Genomic DNA, 18,034 nt, shown 5'->3' on the forward strand with positions numbered 1-18,034 from the left:
ATATTTTCAAGTTTGGCGACCCTGGAGACCCGATTGGAGGCCAAAAATGTCACAACAGTTTTAGTTAGAAATATTGATGAGATTATTGGGATAAGTTGATTTTAGAAATATCGGGGTATTTTAGGGTACTCGAAGTTGACCAAATACCCTAAAAATAGAGATTTCTTAGTGGCTAAGAAATAATAAGATAATTATTAATAATAAAGTTTTTATTAATATTATTATATTATTATTAATATATTATATTATATTATTATTATTATTATTATTATATTATTATAATATTATTTATATATAAGTTAACGTAAGTTAACTTTTATATATATATATATATTAAGTTATCAGTAAAACAGAACAGAACGAACGACGAACGAAACCCTCGTTCTCCCTCATTCGATAAAACCTTCTCCCCTTATATCTATTTTCTTCAATTTTCAATCCAAAACTTAGCGATCTAAGCTCTGGTAGTAGCAGGATAGCAAATCTTTGAAGAGGGAAAGCTTAAGGGCCGAGATCATCGGGGATAGTTCTCCACTTGGGTTGGTCGAAATATATGAATCTGGATTAAAGGTAAGAAAAGTATATTGTACTGAATAGTACGCTGTATGTAATACAATTAGTATTGTTATGAATTGATCAATATTGAGATATAGTTAATATTGTTATATATAGAAAAGTATATTGTACTGCATAGTACGTTGTATGTAATACAGTTAGTATTGTTATGAATTGATCAATATTGAAATATAGTTAATATTGTTATGTATTGAAAAGTATATTGTACTGCATAGTACGTTGTATGTAATACAATTAGTATTGTTATGAATTGATCAATATTGAGATATAGTTAATATTGTTATATATTGAAAAGATTGATTGGTTGAGTATTGATAATGTGATAATATTATGCATGTGATATGTGGGCTCACCTGATTAGGTGATGCAATTTTTCTGGTAACGTACTGGGCGTAAGTACAGGCGTTGGTGATATATGATGAGTACCGAGTGTAGGTACGGGCTCACCTGATTAGGTGATGCGATTTTCTGACGACGTCTTGGGCGTAAGTACGGGCGTCGGTGACATGATAAGTACGGGCGTAGGTACGAGCTCGTCTAATTAGACGATGCGATATATTGGTGCCCATTGTGGCACGGGCTCACTCGATTAGGTGATGCAATTATATGATATATGGTGCAGGTTTTTAGGCATAGGCTCACCTGATTAGGTGATGCGGTTATGCGACATATGGGTGCCGTGCTATGGCACGGGCTTGCTGATTAGGCGATACAATATAAGATCATCGCATTTAAGCATCGACTTGCACGATTAGGCGGCATGATGTCATGAAGATGGTTGCTTTATAAGGTAACATATATATTATTTATATGATTAAATGAATATGAATTCCATTATTGGTATAATGGTTTTGTATTACCAAATATCCGTATACTAATGTTTATTCGTGACGGATGCCGGTAATGATTTGGATTTCATCTTATGAACAAAGTGTGATGGTTTGATTCTTATTGTGTATAAATGACAATATTCAAATAATAAACTATATGATTGTTATTATTACTTTTCTTCTTTGAGTCCTTGTGACTCACGGGTGCTATGTGGTGCGGGTAAAGGCAAAGAAAAGCTAGATCAACCATGAGGTGACGGTCTTCTCCAAAGAATGTACATATTGACCTCAACGCTGCGTCTTGCCGAGTTGCCGTGGAGTTGTTTTGAATTTGGTTGTATCTGCTTTGTGTATTTTGATTTTTTTATATTAAAATGGTTGTCGTATATATTTTTTTTAGCAAAACTTTTTATAACGGGGATTCCGGAACACACTTTTTATGCCGTTATAATGTCTGTTTTTAGTGTTTTATTTTAGTCAAGTTTTAAATATTATCAGAGTTTTTAATAATTAATTATTCTATTAGTATTAAACTAGTTTATAAAATCACACACGTGGCGTCCCTATAGATTAGGGCGTTACAACTTGGTATCGAAGCGACCATGGTTTTAAAGGTCCCGAAGGCGGTCGAATATGTACATTTCTTTGCGAGGACAGTCAACTCATGGTATACGGTAAGTATTTATATTATTTGCTATTGGATTACTCGCATAGGCAATTATAAAGTATGTTGGGAAAAGTAGCATACTGATAATTTTGATAATAATATGTGTATGGTATATGCATATTGATATTGATATCCGTCTGAGTTTTAAATAGTTAGAAGAAATATGTGATAAGTTATACAGTAAGGGCAATCAAATAGTCTGATTAGAGAGCTATTTGGGCTCAGGGCAAACAATATGGAAGACAATTATTTACTGCCATAATGCGGGAACATGTAAATTACATTAGACGGGATATGATTAGACGACAAGGAGAAAAAAATAAATGCGAGATTTGAAAAGATAACGAGCTCATCTTATGTCTGTTTTTATACTACCGACACTTCCTGTTGTACCACTAAATGTGGTGGAATATATGAAGCCAACTTACTAGTAGATCAGGAAGCAAAAATTAAATGATCCACAAGTTATGGGATAGAACGAAAGGTTCTAGGGTGACCATGATAGTGGTCAAAGTGAGTATAAGAGATGGTGACCTTATCTTGAGTGTTCAAGATGCAAAAAGGTGCCATTTGAACAAATGTAGAGCCAGATCTTGTTTTATTGTGGGGTAGTGGGTCATCTGAAAAGAGCCTGCCCACAGTTAAGAAAGATTGATGTTAAAGAAGAAAAGTGTACAGATCTTGCCCAAGCGCCAGTTATGATTCAAGGGGACCCGAATATCGGTCCTTCTGTGACTCAAGTTAGAATTTATGGGCAATATTATAATTGTTATTGATATTAAACATTGTACATTTAGTTAGAGACATCAAGAAATCTGAATGGACTGTGCATGTATGTTATTTAGTGGTAACCCATTTAACAGGGTAGACAAATTAGAAAGATGACAATATGAGTTAAATTGTTGATATTCCCTAGTGGAATATAGAAAATGAGCAGTTAATGGAGGCATCGATTTAATTGATTCAAATAACAAAATCTTTTGTTTAGAAGTGATCTAGCGTTACCAAAGGTGGGGCAATTTATGAGTAATGTTTGGAATCCTAGATGAATTGAAGGTGACGATTGTGTAGTAATTTTGAGATTATGTAGGAGTGGGACTACCTATGTTAGCAAGAAGCATCTTGTTTTGGTAGCTCACCATGACGGAACTCCATGGTTGAGTGTCCTTGACTTGGGGTGGTTTCATTTAAGAAAATTTCCCATGAAGCGTGCGAGTAAGAGCAAAGTATGTTAGAAACACTTGGATTGGTCCGTTGGACCAGTCGTCAGTCCAGGAAACAACTAGAGTGATGCAGTCATGTATAAAAGCCATTAATTCGTGGGAATAAGGGCCCAATGGAGGCTTAAAGCAGTGACGTTACTGAGGTAACGTATAAAAGAACATCAGGAAGAGTAGTGGTATCACTAAGGTAAAGAAGATTACCTAAATTACTTAAGGTGATACGGTAATGATGGAGAGTACTTTATAATTGACTAGATAGTCAATATGGTATATAAGGAGACCATTGACATTCTGGGAAAAGATTACTTTATTGTGCAATTATGGAAAGGCATACTCACCCAGAATGGAGAAAAGCTTATGAATTGAGATGCAATTTAATAGACACGTAATTGAGTGATTGGTGGATGTTGGATCACAAAGTAGGTTGTTTATTAAACAACGAGTTATATAATTGAGTGTAGAATAAGTTTTGAAGTGGTTAACGAAGTATGAAGATAGTGATGATTGCAGGAAAGCAATGGTATCATATGAACCAGGGAGTGAAACCTTAGTGGTGATGATGAAAAGAAACTTCAGGATCAAGGAATGATCTTTAATTAATTGTTATTAGTTGAGAATTCGGGAAATGGGTATTTCCAGTTTAGTTGTGGGTACCTGGTATGAGCAGTGTTGCCTCTACTGTATATATTTAATCAAATTACCTTATAATGGTGGTTAATCGTAAATGATTGGAAAAAAAAAATTAATTAAAAGTTCTGTCAATTCAAGGGAAATTGATACAAGTTAAAATAAGTGGAGATGAACAAGATTTAAGTTGACAATAAGATGGGAATTCCTCGAGTTTAAGTGAACAAAAACCGATGAGGAATTGCAAGAGGTTTATGAAGGGAGTGATAGCAATTGAATTTTATTAATGAAAGAATGAAAGCAAGAAATATAATTAAGAACGACAAAGAAACATCTACTTTCTGATAACCCACCATGAGTTTACTTTGGAGTTAAGCATATTTAAGTTGGGGTAATCTCAAGATGGGAAATCCTTCGGGGAGTCACCCCGGGAAGTGTATGAGTGAGGACAAAGTACGCTAGAAAGATTCATATTAGGATGCAAAATCGGTAGTCGTTCCAGAAATTATTAAGAGGAAGTGATGTGTTAATAAGCAGAAATTTACAAGGTATTGAGACAAGTAAGTGGGTGGAAACAAGAAGTGCTCTAATTGAATATCTATCAGAAATGAATACTTAACTTGTTACTAAGTTAAGTCAGTAGATCAGCTTAGGAGATCTCATAGAAGGAATAGAAAGACATAATTATGAATTATGTACTATGGGATCTTATGATTTTGACCGAGTAGTAACGATTGGACATACAGAGTTAATATGTTGTCTATCAGTGTAGACAATTTATACTATAAATGAGAATACAAAATTCATACAAAGGAATAGTCTAATCTTGTAAAATTCCAAGGTTGATATTTTTGGCTATGATGTTAAGAATTAAAGAAGGTTATTGAGAACCATGGAAGTTAAAGCGAAAATAGTATAATGCTTTATTCTTGAAAGGTGGGTAACCTGTGAAGATCAATAGAATATTAGAAGTATACTGTGAGCATATTTGATAAAGGTTAGAATATCTTAGAATAATATCTTCCCTTATGAGGTGTTTATTTAAAAAGTGATAATTAAATGTACCACTGGTTAGGTACCTTAATAAGTGTGGTACAAGAGAAATATTATATACATGTTCACTGGATTAAATAGGCTAGATAGCCTATTAGCTAGCCTTAACTTCTGCGTCGTCCGGAGTATATAATGTGTTTCATGTCTCCATGTTGAGAAAATATGAATCAGACTCGACCCATGTTCTTAGTTGTGACGATGTTAAACTTCAGACAAATTTATTATATGAGGAAAATATCTTGTCCAGGGTTTGGACTAGAAAGATGAAATTAGACAATTCTACTAGTTAAGAAAGTGCTATAAAAAAACAGCAAGATAGAAGTAGCAATTTGAGAATTAGAATCATAAATATGGGGGTAATATCCCGAATTGTTTAAATAAATTTCGAGGACGAAATTTTTATAAGGAGGGGATGGTTGTAATATCCCGATAAGCCTAATGGTAAATAATTAGGGTTTATATTTATATTATGAATTAATCAGGTAATAAGTGGGATTATGATCCTACTAATTTATTTCAGCATAAAATTTAAATTTTGCTATAAGTGAGTAAATAATCGTAATTTGTTAATTACGGAGATTTATATAGCATGTGTGAATGTAATATGAGCTATATGTGGAATAAAAATATTTCAGGTTCGGCGACCCCGGAGACTCAATAAGTGGATATATAAGCGTAATTTGTTAATTACGGGGATTTATTTGAAATACGTGGATATAATATGAGTTATTTGTGAAATAAAAATATTTTCAAGTTTGGCGACCCTGGAGACCCGATTGGAGGCCAAAAATGTCACAACAGTTTTAGTTAGAAATATTGATGAGATTATTGGGATAAGTTGATTTTAGAAATATCGGGGTATTTTAGGGTACTCGAAGTTGACCAAATACCCTAAAAATAGAAATTTCTTAGTGGCTAAGAAATAATAAGATAATTATTAATAATAAAGTTTTTATTAATATTATTATATTATTATTAATATATTATATTATATTATTATTATTATTATTATATTATTATAATATTATTTATATATAAGTTAACGTAAGTTAACTTTTATATATATATATATTAAGTTATCAGTAAAACAGAACAGAACGAACGACGAACGAAACCCTCGTTCTCCCTCATTCGATAAAACCTTCTCCCCTTATATCTATTTTCTTCAATTTTCAATCCAAAACTTAGCGATCTAAGCTCTGGTAGTAGCAGGATAGCAAATCTTTGAAGAGGGAAAGCTTAAGGGCCGAGATCATCGGGGATAGTTCTCCACTTGGGTTGGTCGAAATATATGAATCTGGATTAAAGGTAAGAAAAGTATATTGTACTGAATAGTACGCTGTATGTAATACAATTAGTATTGTTATGAATTGATCAATATTGAGATATAGTTAATATTGTTATATATAGAAAAGTATATTGTACTGCATAGTACGTTGTATGTAATACAGTTAGTATTGTTATGAATTGATCAATATTGAAATATAGTTAATATTGTTATGTATTGAAAAGTATATTGTACTGCATAGTACGTTGTATGTAATACAATTAGTATTGTTATGAATTGATCAATATTGAGATATAGTTAATATTGTTATATATTGAAAAGATTGATTGGTTGAGTATTGATAATGTGATAATATTATGCATGTGATATGTGGGCTCACCTGATTAGGTGATGCAATTTTTCTGGTAACGTACTGGGCGTAAGTACAGGCGTTGGTGATATATGATGAGTACCGAGTGTAGGTACGGGCTCACCTGATTAGGTGATGCGATTTTCCTGGCGACGTACTGGGCGTAAGTACGGGCGTCAGTGACATGATAAGTACCGGGCGTAGGTACGAGCTCGTCTAATTAGACGATGCGATATATTGGTGCCAGATTGTGGCACGGGCTCACCTGATTAGGTGATGCAATTATATGATATATGGTGCGGGTTTTTAGGCATAGGCTCACCTGATTAGGTGATGCAGTTATGCGACATATGGGTGCCAGGCTATGGCACGGGCTTGCCTGATTAGGCGATACAATATAAGATCATCAGATTTAAGCATCGACTTGCCTGATTAGGCAGCATGATGTCATGAAGATGGTTGCTTTATAAGGTAACATATATATTATTTATATGATTAAATGAATATGAATTCCATTATTGGTATAATGGTTTTGTATTACCAAATATCTGTATACTAATGTTTATTCGTGACAGATGCCAGTAATGATTTGGATTTCATCTTATGAACAAAGTGTGATGGTTTGATTCTTATTGTGTATAAATGACAATATTCAAATAATAAACTATATGATTGTTATTATTACTTTTCTTGCTGAGTCCTTGTGACTCACGGGTGCTATGTGGTGCAGGTAAAGGCAAAGAAAAGCTAGATCAACCATGAGGTGACAGTCTTCTCCAGCAATGTACATATTGACCTCACTGGCCTGCGTGCCGAGTTGCCAGGAGTTGTTTTGGACTGGTTGTATCTGCTGTGTATTTTGATTTTTTTATATTAAAATGGTTGTCGTATATATTTTTTTTTAGCAAAACTTTTTATAACAGGGATTCCCGGAACACACTTTTTATGCCGTTATAATGTCCGTTTTTAGTGTTTTATTTTAGTCAAGTTTTTAATATTATCACAGTTTTTAATAATTAATTATTCTATTAGTATTAAACTAGTTTATAAAATCACACACGTGGCGTCCCTATAGATTAGGGCGTTACAATACGACCCCACAATCAACGATTAGTGAGATTCCCTTCTCATTATCTTATGGGCGCAAATCCATGGTCTCAGTTGAGGAAGCCGCATGATCCCTTTGTCGAGATGTTTCAACCTTAATGATAACGAGCTAGGGCAACATCTAAATCTAGAATTTCTAGAAGAAAATCGAGATCAAGCTCAAGTCAAAGTTGCAGCCTATCAACAACGCACTGCGTGTTACTTTAACTCGAAAGTTAAGGAGAAAAACTTGTGAGTAGGAGATTTAGTCCTTCGTAAAGTGATGCCCAATACTTGCAACTCAAAGCATGGAGTTTTTTGCGATAATTGGGAAGGCCCTTATCTAATCGCAAAAAAAAAAAAAACGTCCTGCAACTTACTGCCTTTCTAATCTCGATGGTTCAGTTTTCAACAGAGTTCGGAACGCTGAACATTTGAAATTTTATTATCAGTAGTACTCGCATAAATATACTTAGTCAATTTCAGAATTTTTAATTCCCTAACTATTAAGAGGTTGTATGTATCCCCATGATTAATAACATGTACTACTGATTATTCGTAGATTTTCAAAATTTTCTCACATATTTATTTACTAGGTTATTTTTATCAATTAATGAACACCGAGATGTTCCTAGAATCACATTATTTAAAGATCGTTATCTTTAAAGGTTGCACCAAGCTACAAATTGCACTTAAATAATCAAAGAAGAAAAAGCTAATTGCACCAAGCTATATTTGTAATTGCATAAGCAACTAACTACTCAAGAGAAAATGTACTTAGAAAATATTTTCAATAAATAAAGGTCCTCAAAGAGACATGAAGTTCAAGATGTGCGATTAAAGGCACGAGGCAACTTTGTCTCTTAAATTAAGTACAAATTGCGAGTACCTATGTACCTCTAATAAAAAATAAATAAAAAAAATTATTTAAGTGTTAGGAGCATCAACATTATCCGCGACCTTCTCAAGATTTTATGTGATCTCATAAGCAGTATTTTCAAGAAAAGGAGTTCTCACGCCTTGGATTTTTGTTGGAGACATAGTGCGAAAGGCATTTGCCATCTCGACTGTTTCTGGACCAAAAACTGCAAAGTCAAAGTTAAGAATGCTGGTTAGGATGGTGTAGATATAATCATTGATCGCTTGGTCGTATGATTTCTTCTTCTCCACATCCAACGCCGCAACTTTTTCCTTTTCATCCTTCAACTCATTTGAAAAAGTGAGAACTTGGTCCTCTAAGCCTTTGATCTCCTTCTCCTTACCTGCATCTTCAATTGTGTGGACCAGTCTACTTATTTTGCTCCTACGAGAAACATTTGGAAATTGATTTGGAATTCTAATATCCATCCTATACTTGTAATAAATATTTGGATAAGTCTTAGTAGGGCTCTTCCTACAAAGAGTAGACTCTCTTTCTTGGCTGAAAAAAGAGTTATATGCTTCTTTTGTCGAAAATGTTCTACATCTTTTTTGAGATTGTGGATTCGCAAAAGCATTATAGTTTTCTGGCCCTTATCCAATTTTAGTTGATAAGATTTCGGGAGTTGATTTGATTCAATTCCTAGAAAACCTGCTTTCTAACCTCTCGGGCTGCTTGAGGTCTGAGTTTCTCATTTTTACATGTTGCATTTTTAACGAGATTTGGTCTCAAAAAAATATTATTTGCTTTAATGGGAGTCCTCCAAATATTTCTTACGCTGTTGCGAAAGTCAGATCCGCCTTCAAAGAGTTTTTTGAGATGCGTACCTTAGAGAACATTGACAAGCGATTTGGCTCTAGTGAGGTTCTTAAGAAGCTGTCAACTGAGGAGAAGCACTCAATGTCAGAAATAGCAAAGGTGATCTGCATTGATACATCTTGGGCTAATGACTCTGTTGGGATCGCAACAGTAATGATAAACAATCAAGATGGCTCTTGGGCCTTTAATTCCAATCAGGTGGTAGCCAGTTTTATCGTGGAAGCATAGTTAAGAGCAATTCAGGTAGCTCTTTCTTGGGGAATGGAGCAGGGATGGAAGGAAATTCATGTGCTTTCAGACTCTCAAATTGTGGTACAAGCTTTGGCAAAAAAACAAATGTCCTTCAGACTGGAAGATACTTAACTTTTCCCTTTCTATTTTAGATTTAATTAAACATTTTAAGTTTGTAAGTTTTCTTGTATTAAGCATACTGTTTTGCTGATGGTCTTGCGAAAAAGGTTAGAACCGATAGTCTTTCTGCTGGTTCATAAGGGGAGGGAATTCCCCCTGTGATTCCCAACTATCTTTCCTAGTTAATGAACATGAGTTCTTCAAAAAAAAAAAAAAAATAACTAAATAATACCTAATGTTAATTTGGTAACAAATCACAAAATTTTAGTAATTTTTTCTTTCTAATATGCTCTGAAATTGTCTATCCTACACCCATCTCTGAGTTATATATATGACTATATGCTTCAATTTAGTGATAGATGATCAGTACAATATAAGCTTGTTATAAAATACCAAACCCATTAATTTACATCAATAAAAATAGATAAATTTACAGTAAAAGTTTCCAAAAAGTTCTGTTTGATGCAAATAAGTCTCCAACATCGAAAAATAGCAGCAATAGTCCCCAACATCACATTTTTCGTAAGTTTGTTCATCCCCATTTTGTTAGAGTGACTAACTTTGCATGTGTACGCCTCTCATTTAATCTCAGTTGTTCATTTTTTATTTTTTTTTTATATTTCTCTCTTTAAACTAAAACTTAAATAAATTAAAAACTAAAACCTACAAAACTAATCATTTTTTTGTTTCTTCTTCTTCTTCTTCTTCTTCTCGCTGCCAGAAACAAAGCTTTCAAATGTTAGTTCAAGTCGATGATCTAGCCAAAGTATCATCAACATATCCACAAAATCTGTTCAATCTACTTGAGAGTTGTAATACCATTAAAAAACTTAAATAGATTCATAATAGGATCCTCCTTAATGACTTTACCTAAAAATTTTCCTTAATGTTAAACTACTATTTCACTGTTTTTAAAAGTGTTGGGAAGCCAAGCACCGCTCTTTGAAACCAAAGAATTAGAGGACATGGTCGAAGTAAAACCCTTAGAAAATTAGTTGAATTATATAATCGAATGGTGGGGATTGAAGCTAAGCCAAATGCATATTCTTTTTTCTTAATGCATGTGCGAAGTTAGAAATATATGGAGAAGAGGAATATATTCACTGGAAAGTTTTCTTAAATGGTTACTGCTAATATGAGGTCAAAGGGAGATGATGATGATGGCGACGGTAGGTTGAAGGGAAAGGGAGAAGTGGAGGACTTGGGTTTTTGGGGCTGAAAGCGATGGTGTGGGGCTAGTGAGATTGGGGTTCAAGAGAGATAGGATTGTGAGTGGGAAAGGCAGAATTGATGGCCGAAGTTTCTGGCCATGGTGGCTATGGAGGTTTAGGCATAGAAGGAAGAAGATGAAGGGGAGAGAGAAGAGAAAGGGTAGGGCTGAGAAAGTCTTAGAAGAAGAAGAGAAAGGGTCGTGGCTATGGAGGTTCAGGTGTGGTGGTAAGGGTTAGTGGTTGGTTGTTTCTAGCAGGGAGAAGAAGAAGAAGGAGACAAAAAAAGAAAAAGAAAATTAGTTTTAACTTTTAGTTTTGAATTTATTTAAGTTTTAGTTTTATTAAATAAAAGAAATAATAAAAAAAAAACTGAGATTAATTAATCAAAGGCGTATACGTGTAACGTTAGCACCCTAACAGAGTGGGGATGAACGAACTTATGAAAAATGTGACGTTAGGGATTATTGTCGCCATTTTTTAAGGTAGGGGACTTATTTGCATCAAACTGAACTTTTTGAAATTTTTTACCTAGGGCAGGGGCGGGCTAAGCATATGCCTAGGGCCCAAAATTTTTTTGTCCCCTTTTAAAATTACATTTTTTTTTATTGATTTTAAAAAATACTACATTTTTTTTCTAAATAAGAGCCCAAAAATATTTTTTTTTCTTATGACTCACTAAATTTCAGAAAACCCTATTTTTACTGCAAATTTCCCATAAACATATAATATTTTTAGATAATATTAGATATCACTAATATTTTTGTAGCATTTATCTTGCATTATTCACTACTACTTATTAGAAGTATCACAACCCAAACTAATAAGGAGTTATTTCACAAATATACCAAAAAAAAAATAGTTGTACAGAATTTTAAATATTTTGACATTTAAAATACGATTTTTTGATGTATTTTTATGTTGTACACTTGTTAATTTGTTGTTATTTGTATGTTATTTTTTGTTGTTGTTTGTATGTTATTTTTTGTTGTTGTTTGTATGTTATTTTTCTGTTACTTTTTATGTAATTTTATTATTGTTTTCGTGTTGTTTTTATAAAAAATCGTAAAAATATATTAAAAAAAAATTAAACGTAAAATTGTAAATTTTTACAAAAAAAAAAAATGTTTTATATAATTATTCCAACTAATAATGATACCTTTTTATTTTTATTTTATTATTTAACAAAATTTTTGTCGTTACTTTTTCTTATTAACCACTTTAATTTTTGAAATAATAATACATGTTAAAGTTTAAAAGAAAGGGGCTTTTTGGCAATATTAATCTAACATGTGATTTTCTTAATAAGTCAATAATATTCACATATGGGGAATGTATGGATAAGAAACAGTGTAAAATGAAAAAAAATAAAAAAGATTATTCAAAAGAATCAAAACTTAAAACACTAATAATTGTTGGTAGAGCATTATTATAGGAGTACTAAAGTGCCTAATACTACTATGAGATGACATTCTATAATTAGTTTAGTTAGCGATTTTGTATAATTTTTATCAAATTGAAATAAGTGCAATTTGATTTTAAATTGCATTAATAAAGATATTATACCTTACAAGGGTGTTAGACACCATGCGTGCCTTTTATATTTATGTTGTTGGAATTCGAGTAAGTATAAGATTTTTTTGGTTTTGTTTGTATTTTTTTCTTTTAGAATAAAAATTATGCGTTTGCGATGGTTAACGATGGTTAACGATGTTTTCAGAATTTTTAAAATGACATTTAATTGTGGTGAAAATGTTATTTTTGATAAAAAAAAAATGTAATGATGGATTTAAAATGCTTAACAATGAATTTACAATGATGACATAAAAAATTAATTTTTGACGCAAAAATAATTTCAAAAACGATACATTTATGATGATCTTTGCGATAAAATTAGATCATGGATTCATCATGCATATTGCGATAAAATTAGATCATGGATTCATCATGCATAACATAAAAACTTTTATGTAAGTTAAAGGTATTTTACTATCCGAAATCTATAATCTTCTTCTTCTTTTTTTTTTTTTGTTTTTTTGTTTTTTTTGCGAAGCCGAAATCTATAATCTTAAACGTATATAAGCATAAATTTAGCATGCTCTATTTCCTTTTTCTTTTTTCTTTTTTTTTTTTTTATAAATTTGTTGCAAATTCATATGACGATTTCGTCATTTATAAATAAAACATGTTCTAAATTTGTTGCTCTTGATAATAATGAATCGTGTAAATTTGCAATAAAGCATGTGTGTGATAATAATGGGTTGGTGGCTTAATATATGTTCTCGATCGTAATGTATAGCATTAGTAATAGTATATATATAAGTATACAACTAATAACTAAAACGGAAGGTCGAATATAATTAAGCATTATAGACTGGTACATAATATTCATTATTTGGAAAAAGATGAAGACACAAAATAAAATAAAAACTACGTACTGATCGATGTACATATATACGTACATGCAACATAAATAATTAATCCAAAGATAAGATATGGATTAATTAATAAGGATGTAGTTATTAATTAATTTAGATGACATGAGTAATAGCTGCATGAATTGCCTCTGCCAGGTAAGCAACAGTTTTGAAGCCCAGACCAGCCATGTTAATTCTCCTGCACCACAAAATAAATTTAATTATCCTCTAAAATATTCTTTGAGTTTTTATATATATATCATGATCATTGTTACCTACATATATATTAATAATATATAATTAATTATATTTATTTACCTCGCACACTTTATAATTTATAATTACTTATTTAGGACTTCCTCTCACATTTTTTTCTTAATTTTTCGTTGAAATATATTTTTTAATGCTCACACAAAATATAATGGAATTTAATGTAAGTCATATAAACTACTTTAATTAATTACCCATCTGAAGATGTATAGATATGGTACTCTTTAGTCATGAATTCGACTTGATCTGGATTTAAGCCTGTAAGAGAGTACATTCCCACTTGTTCGATTATGTGGTTCCAATTACCAGGTGTGCCTGTAAAATTTTGCCATTGAAATATAAAATATATCTTTATGCTTTACACTAGTTTTAAATTTTTTTTTTTCTTCCTTCTCATATTTGTTAAAAAATATAACTACAAAATAAAAATAAAATATATTTTAAATATTATAAACAAAAATTATACAAATTTATTAGAAAAAAATTATACATAATTTTAAAATTTTATTAAAAAAATTAAAAATAATTATTAAAATTAACACAAAATTATGTGAAAAATAAATTTAAAAAATATTAAAGTGAGTTTTAAAATTAATATAAGTTAATTATTTTTTAATATTGAAGTGTATTTATAATTTTATGGGTGAAAAAAAAATTACCTAACTTAAAATTCCTAGTTTCCATTAAAAAAATGCATGATTTATTAATTAATTATAATTACTTGCCTTTTTCATGCAAAGTATGAACAAGTTTTTGGCGCAAACAGATAAGGCGAGCAGTAGTTTTCTTCAACTCATTACTCCACTCATTATACATATCCCTGCAAATTAGCCATATATTCACTAATTTTCAACATAACAATGAAAAATATATATAATAAGACTAATAGTCACTGCAATAAAATAATAACAATGAGAATTTCTAAAAATACTTTTTTTATATATATGTTATTTATAATTTGACTAAAAATTTTATTTATAAAATATATTTTTGAAGTTTTAAAATTATAAAAATTTATTTTAAAAAAAAAATAAAAAAACAACAAAAAATAAACATCAAGGCAATTATAAATAAATTATAAAACAATTAATAAACTATAAAAAAAAAATATCATCAATAAACTATAAAACAAGGAAAAAGACAGTTTATTATTTTTATTGAAAAAGTATTTTTATAAATAAAAAAGTTTAAAATATAAAAATAAAAAAAAATTATATTATGTTAACATATTTTTGTATTTTTTTTTTTAAATTTTTGTTCTATGTAAATTTTTTTAATAGATTCTTGGCACAGATTTGACTTGGCCTTACATAATGAAATATATAAATTATAGTGACATAGGTAGATAAGTGTAAAGTATAACCGAAAATGATAAATTAGATATTGATATATTGATATTTTTCTTTATTAATTAAGAATAGAAAAAAAAAAAAAAAAAAAGTAGGTCGAAGATTATATACTCTATATAATTTTACAAGTTAAAAAACCTGTTCTTTAGGATAGTGGTGACTATAGAAGCCCCATGAATAGGTGGGCTAGAATACATGGGCCTAATCACAAGTTTCAGCTGGCTCTCCACATTGCTAGCCACTTTTGCTGTCTTACACACCTGAAATAAGAAGTGGAATTTTTAAAAATACCAAAACGATTTTGGGAAAAAACTAAAAAAATACGAAACATATAAATAAATTATATTTATAAAAATACAGAGGAGTATATTGTAAATAGAATATTTATTTTTCTGCAGACCAAATTTATAAATTTGTAAACATACTTTTTTGTTTGGTAACTTAAGTTTATAAGAGTGTAACAATTTTGTAAAAAACATTTAAAAGGGTAGGAAATTAAGATATTAAGAGTTTTGTTTGGCTTACAATGGTAAGAGCACCAACACGTTCTGGATAAAGACCCATGATCTTTGAATATGTTTGAGCAATAAGACACTCACCACCATCACCAACGAATAACCTTACAGATTCTGCATCTTCTTCCAGGCTTCCACTAACTAAACCCTACATAATTTAATTAACAAAAACCATATGTAATGTGACATTACATATATCCACATTCTCATTTTTATATAATTCACAGAAGAGATTTTTATGTATAGTAGGAGGTACTATACTTTGTTTTTTACTTTTATTTTTTGAAATTATAAACCAATTTCTTTAATATAAATATTCTACCTACTTTTAAGAAAATTTTAAATAATTTATTGTACTTAAAACAATGGATTTTTGGCTATTTTGAGAAAAACAGTAGAATTAGAATGCCTACTTATAATTTCTCAAAATGCAGAACTATAATATAATATTATATGTGTATATATTAATGTTATATTGTTTAACCTGATAAGCAGAATCAAAAAAAGGTAATAGGCCTTTTGATCTAATTAAGTGTCGTATTTGGTCCCACTGATGAATGGTTGGATCAACCCCAGTTGGGTTATGACCACTTGCGTGGAAAAGCACAGTTGCCCCACTTGGCACAAATGAAAGGTCTTCCAACAAACCTGTTATATATTAATTTATTTAATTATTAATAACAATAAAATTAAGAAAAATCATAATAAAGAGCAAGTAATGTAATTAATGGCATGGACCTTGAAAGTCCAATCCATTTGTTGCTGGGTCGTAGTAACGATAGGTCTTCACAGCCATACCCACCGTAGAGAAAAAATTTGGGTGGTTGCTATACGTTTGTTTAGGAATATATACCATCTTCTGCATAATTAAAATAAAATTATGTAATTTATATAAAAACCAATCAAATAATTAATTGATGATAATAATATTTACTTTGGTGTAATGTTGTGCCAAAAATTCAGCTCCAACTCTCAGTGCGCCACAACCAGCCACGCATTGAACGGTGGTCACTCTATTTTCTTTAATAGCAGGGCTGCATATATTATTTGAGTTTTCATTTGATCATCAAAAATCGATTTAATTAACAAATCATTTATTAGTGACAAAAGAAAATTGTAATAAAATAAAATGATTATATACCTGTCAGCACCCAAAATGAGGTTAGCGCTCAACTCATTGAATTCAGGTATTCCAGTTATAGGTACATATTCTTTAACCACACACCTATATATTTATATGTATAATAATTAATTAATCATGACCTTGCCTGTTCTGTTCATATATAAATATACGAAATTATATTACTTGAAAATTAATACAGTAATTAATTTATAAAAACATACGGGTCATTGAGTAGAAGCTGCTCGGCTCGATTTACTACGTCGAAAACGAAAGGTTTTCCATCCTGTTAATGAAACAAAAAATTTCGGTTTTTAAAATTCAAATTTGGGTACAAAATCAGTTACATCAGCTTCAATATACAATATTATTACTATTATAATTATAATGAATAATGATTGGATGAGAAATAATTAGATTAGAATAACAAGAGGGTCGTTTTCAAATACAAAATATATTTAATTCTTTTGCAGGTATATATGGTATCAGTATTAGCTTTACTTTTCGAACTACTTATATTACCTCTGTTCTATAAACTCCACTCCCTAAATTGAGTTTTAAAGGGTTGGTATCTTTGCTATAAGCAGCCATTACCTGTTGTTAAACAAATTAACCCAAAAAATTAATAAATAAAACACTAATTAAAAAGTGATGTATATATATTTTATTTTAAGAGAAAAATGATTACCGCATAGGTTGGGGTTTCAGGAACAAGAGGAATATGTTCAAAAGCAGACTCCCCATTTAATAATTGAGACTCTGACTCTGAACTTTCATGATCACAAACAAGTACCTTCTTCTTTGTTCCATTATTAGGGCTCATCATCATCACACAAGACTCCATTAATTATACACTTGTCAAACAAAATAACACAGGCTAGTCTTCCTTTGGTATATATATATATAGTACTAACCAAAACCCTTCCACAATAATAGTGTGTTGGTATAGTTAGTTGCCTTGGCCTGCCCTATCATATATAAATATATATATAGATATAAATATATATAAATAAATGAATTATTAATACAAGGGGGAAAGCAGCATGGCATTTGCTATTTCATTTCTAACCCCTTTTTATTTTGTTTGTTTGGTTCGATCATATTATTATTCGATCCATGCATATCGGATTACAACATGGTTTCTTCATGGATCATGGTGTGGTTTTCTTTGTCTCTTTCTTTAATATTAGTAGTTGTATATTTATTTTATTATAATTGGTATTTGTTACAGCTGGTGGATAATATAATACTCCATTAAGTAACCATGAGACATTTATAGATATCAATATTAAACGTAATTGTATTATAACTATTTTTTTTAAAAAAAAAAATTGCTCAATTCGAATAAAGAAACAAACAAATGATCA

At 30.7% G+C, this 18,034-nt stretch overlaps 1 protein-coding gene across 1 annotated transcript; it reads right to left on the reverse strand.

Moving 5' to 3' along the window:
- Positions 1-13,330: 13,330 nt before the first annotated feature.
- On the reverse strand, positions 13,331-17,656 carry LOC115697874 (aspartate aminotransferase, cytoplasmic isozyme 1). Its single transcript, XM_030625042.2, has 12 exons — positions 17,356-17,656; positions 17,190-17,261; positions 16,892-16,953; positions 16,689-16,772; positions 16,482-16,581; positions 16,286-16,406; positions 16,032-16,195; positions 15,558-15,695; positions 15,171-15,292; positions 14,409-14,503; positions 13,878-13,998; positions 13,331-13,612 (listed from the first exon to the last, which is right to left on the reverse strand). The coding sequence occupies exons 1-12, from the start codon at positions 17,509-17,511 to the stop codon at positions 13,528-13,530; spliced, it is 1,320 nt and encodes a 439-aa protein (XP_030480902.1). The 5' UTR covers positions 17,512-17,656; the 3' UTR covers positions 13,331-13,527.
- Positions 17,657-18,034: the final 378 nt, after the last annotated feature.

This window comes from Cannabis sativa, chromosome X (assembly GCF_029168945.1).
Source record: "Cannabis sativa cultivar Pink pepper isolate KNU-18-1 chromosome X, ASM2916894v1, whole genome shotgun sequence".
Lineage (NCBI taxonomy): Eukaryota > Viridiplantae > Streptophyta > Magnoliopsida > Rosales > Cannabaceae > Cannabis > Cannabis sativa.

Excerpts from the sequence above, each read along its gene's own strand:
- LOC115697874 (XM_030625042.2), bottom strand. The coding sequence starts at position 17,511 with ATGGAGTCTTGTGTGATGATGATGAGCCCTAATAATGGAACAAAGAAG. Across the intron at positions 16,954-17,189 it reads GTGGAGTTTATAGAACAGAG|GATGGAAAACCTTTCGTTTT; the intron begins GTAATATAAGTA and ends TTTCATTAACAG. Across the intron at positions 15,293-15,557 it reads GTGTTGGTGCTCTTACCATT|GTGTGTAAGACAGCAAAAGT; the intron begins GTAAGCCAAACA and ends TTCTTATTTCAG.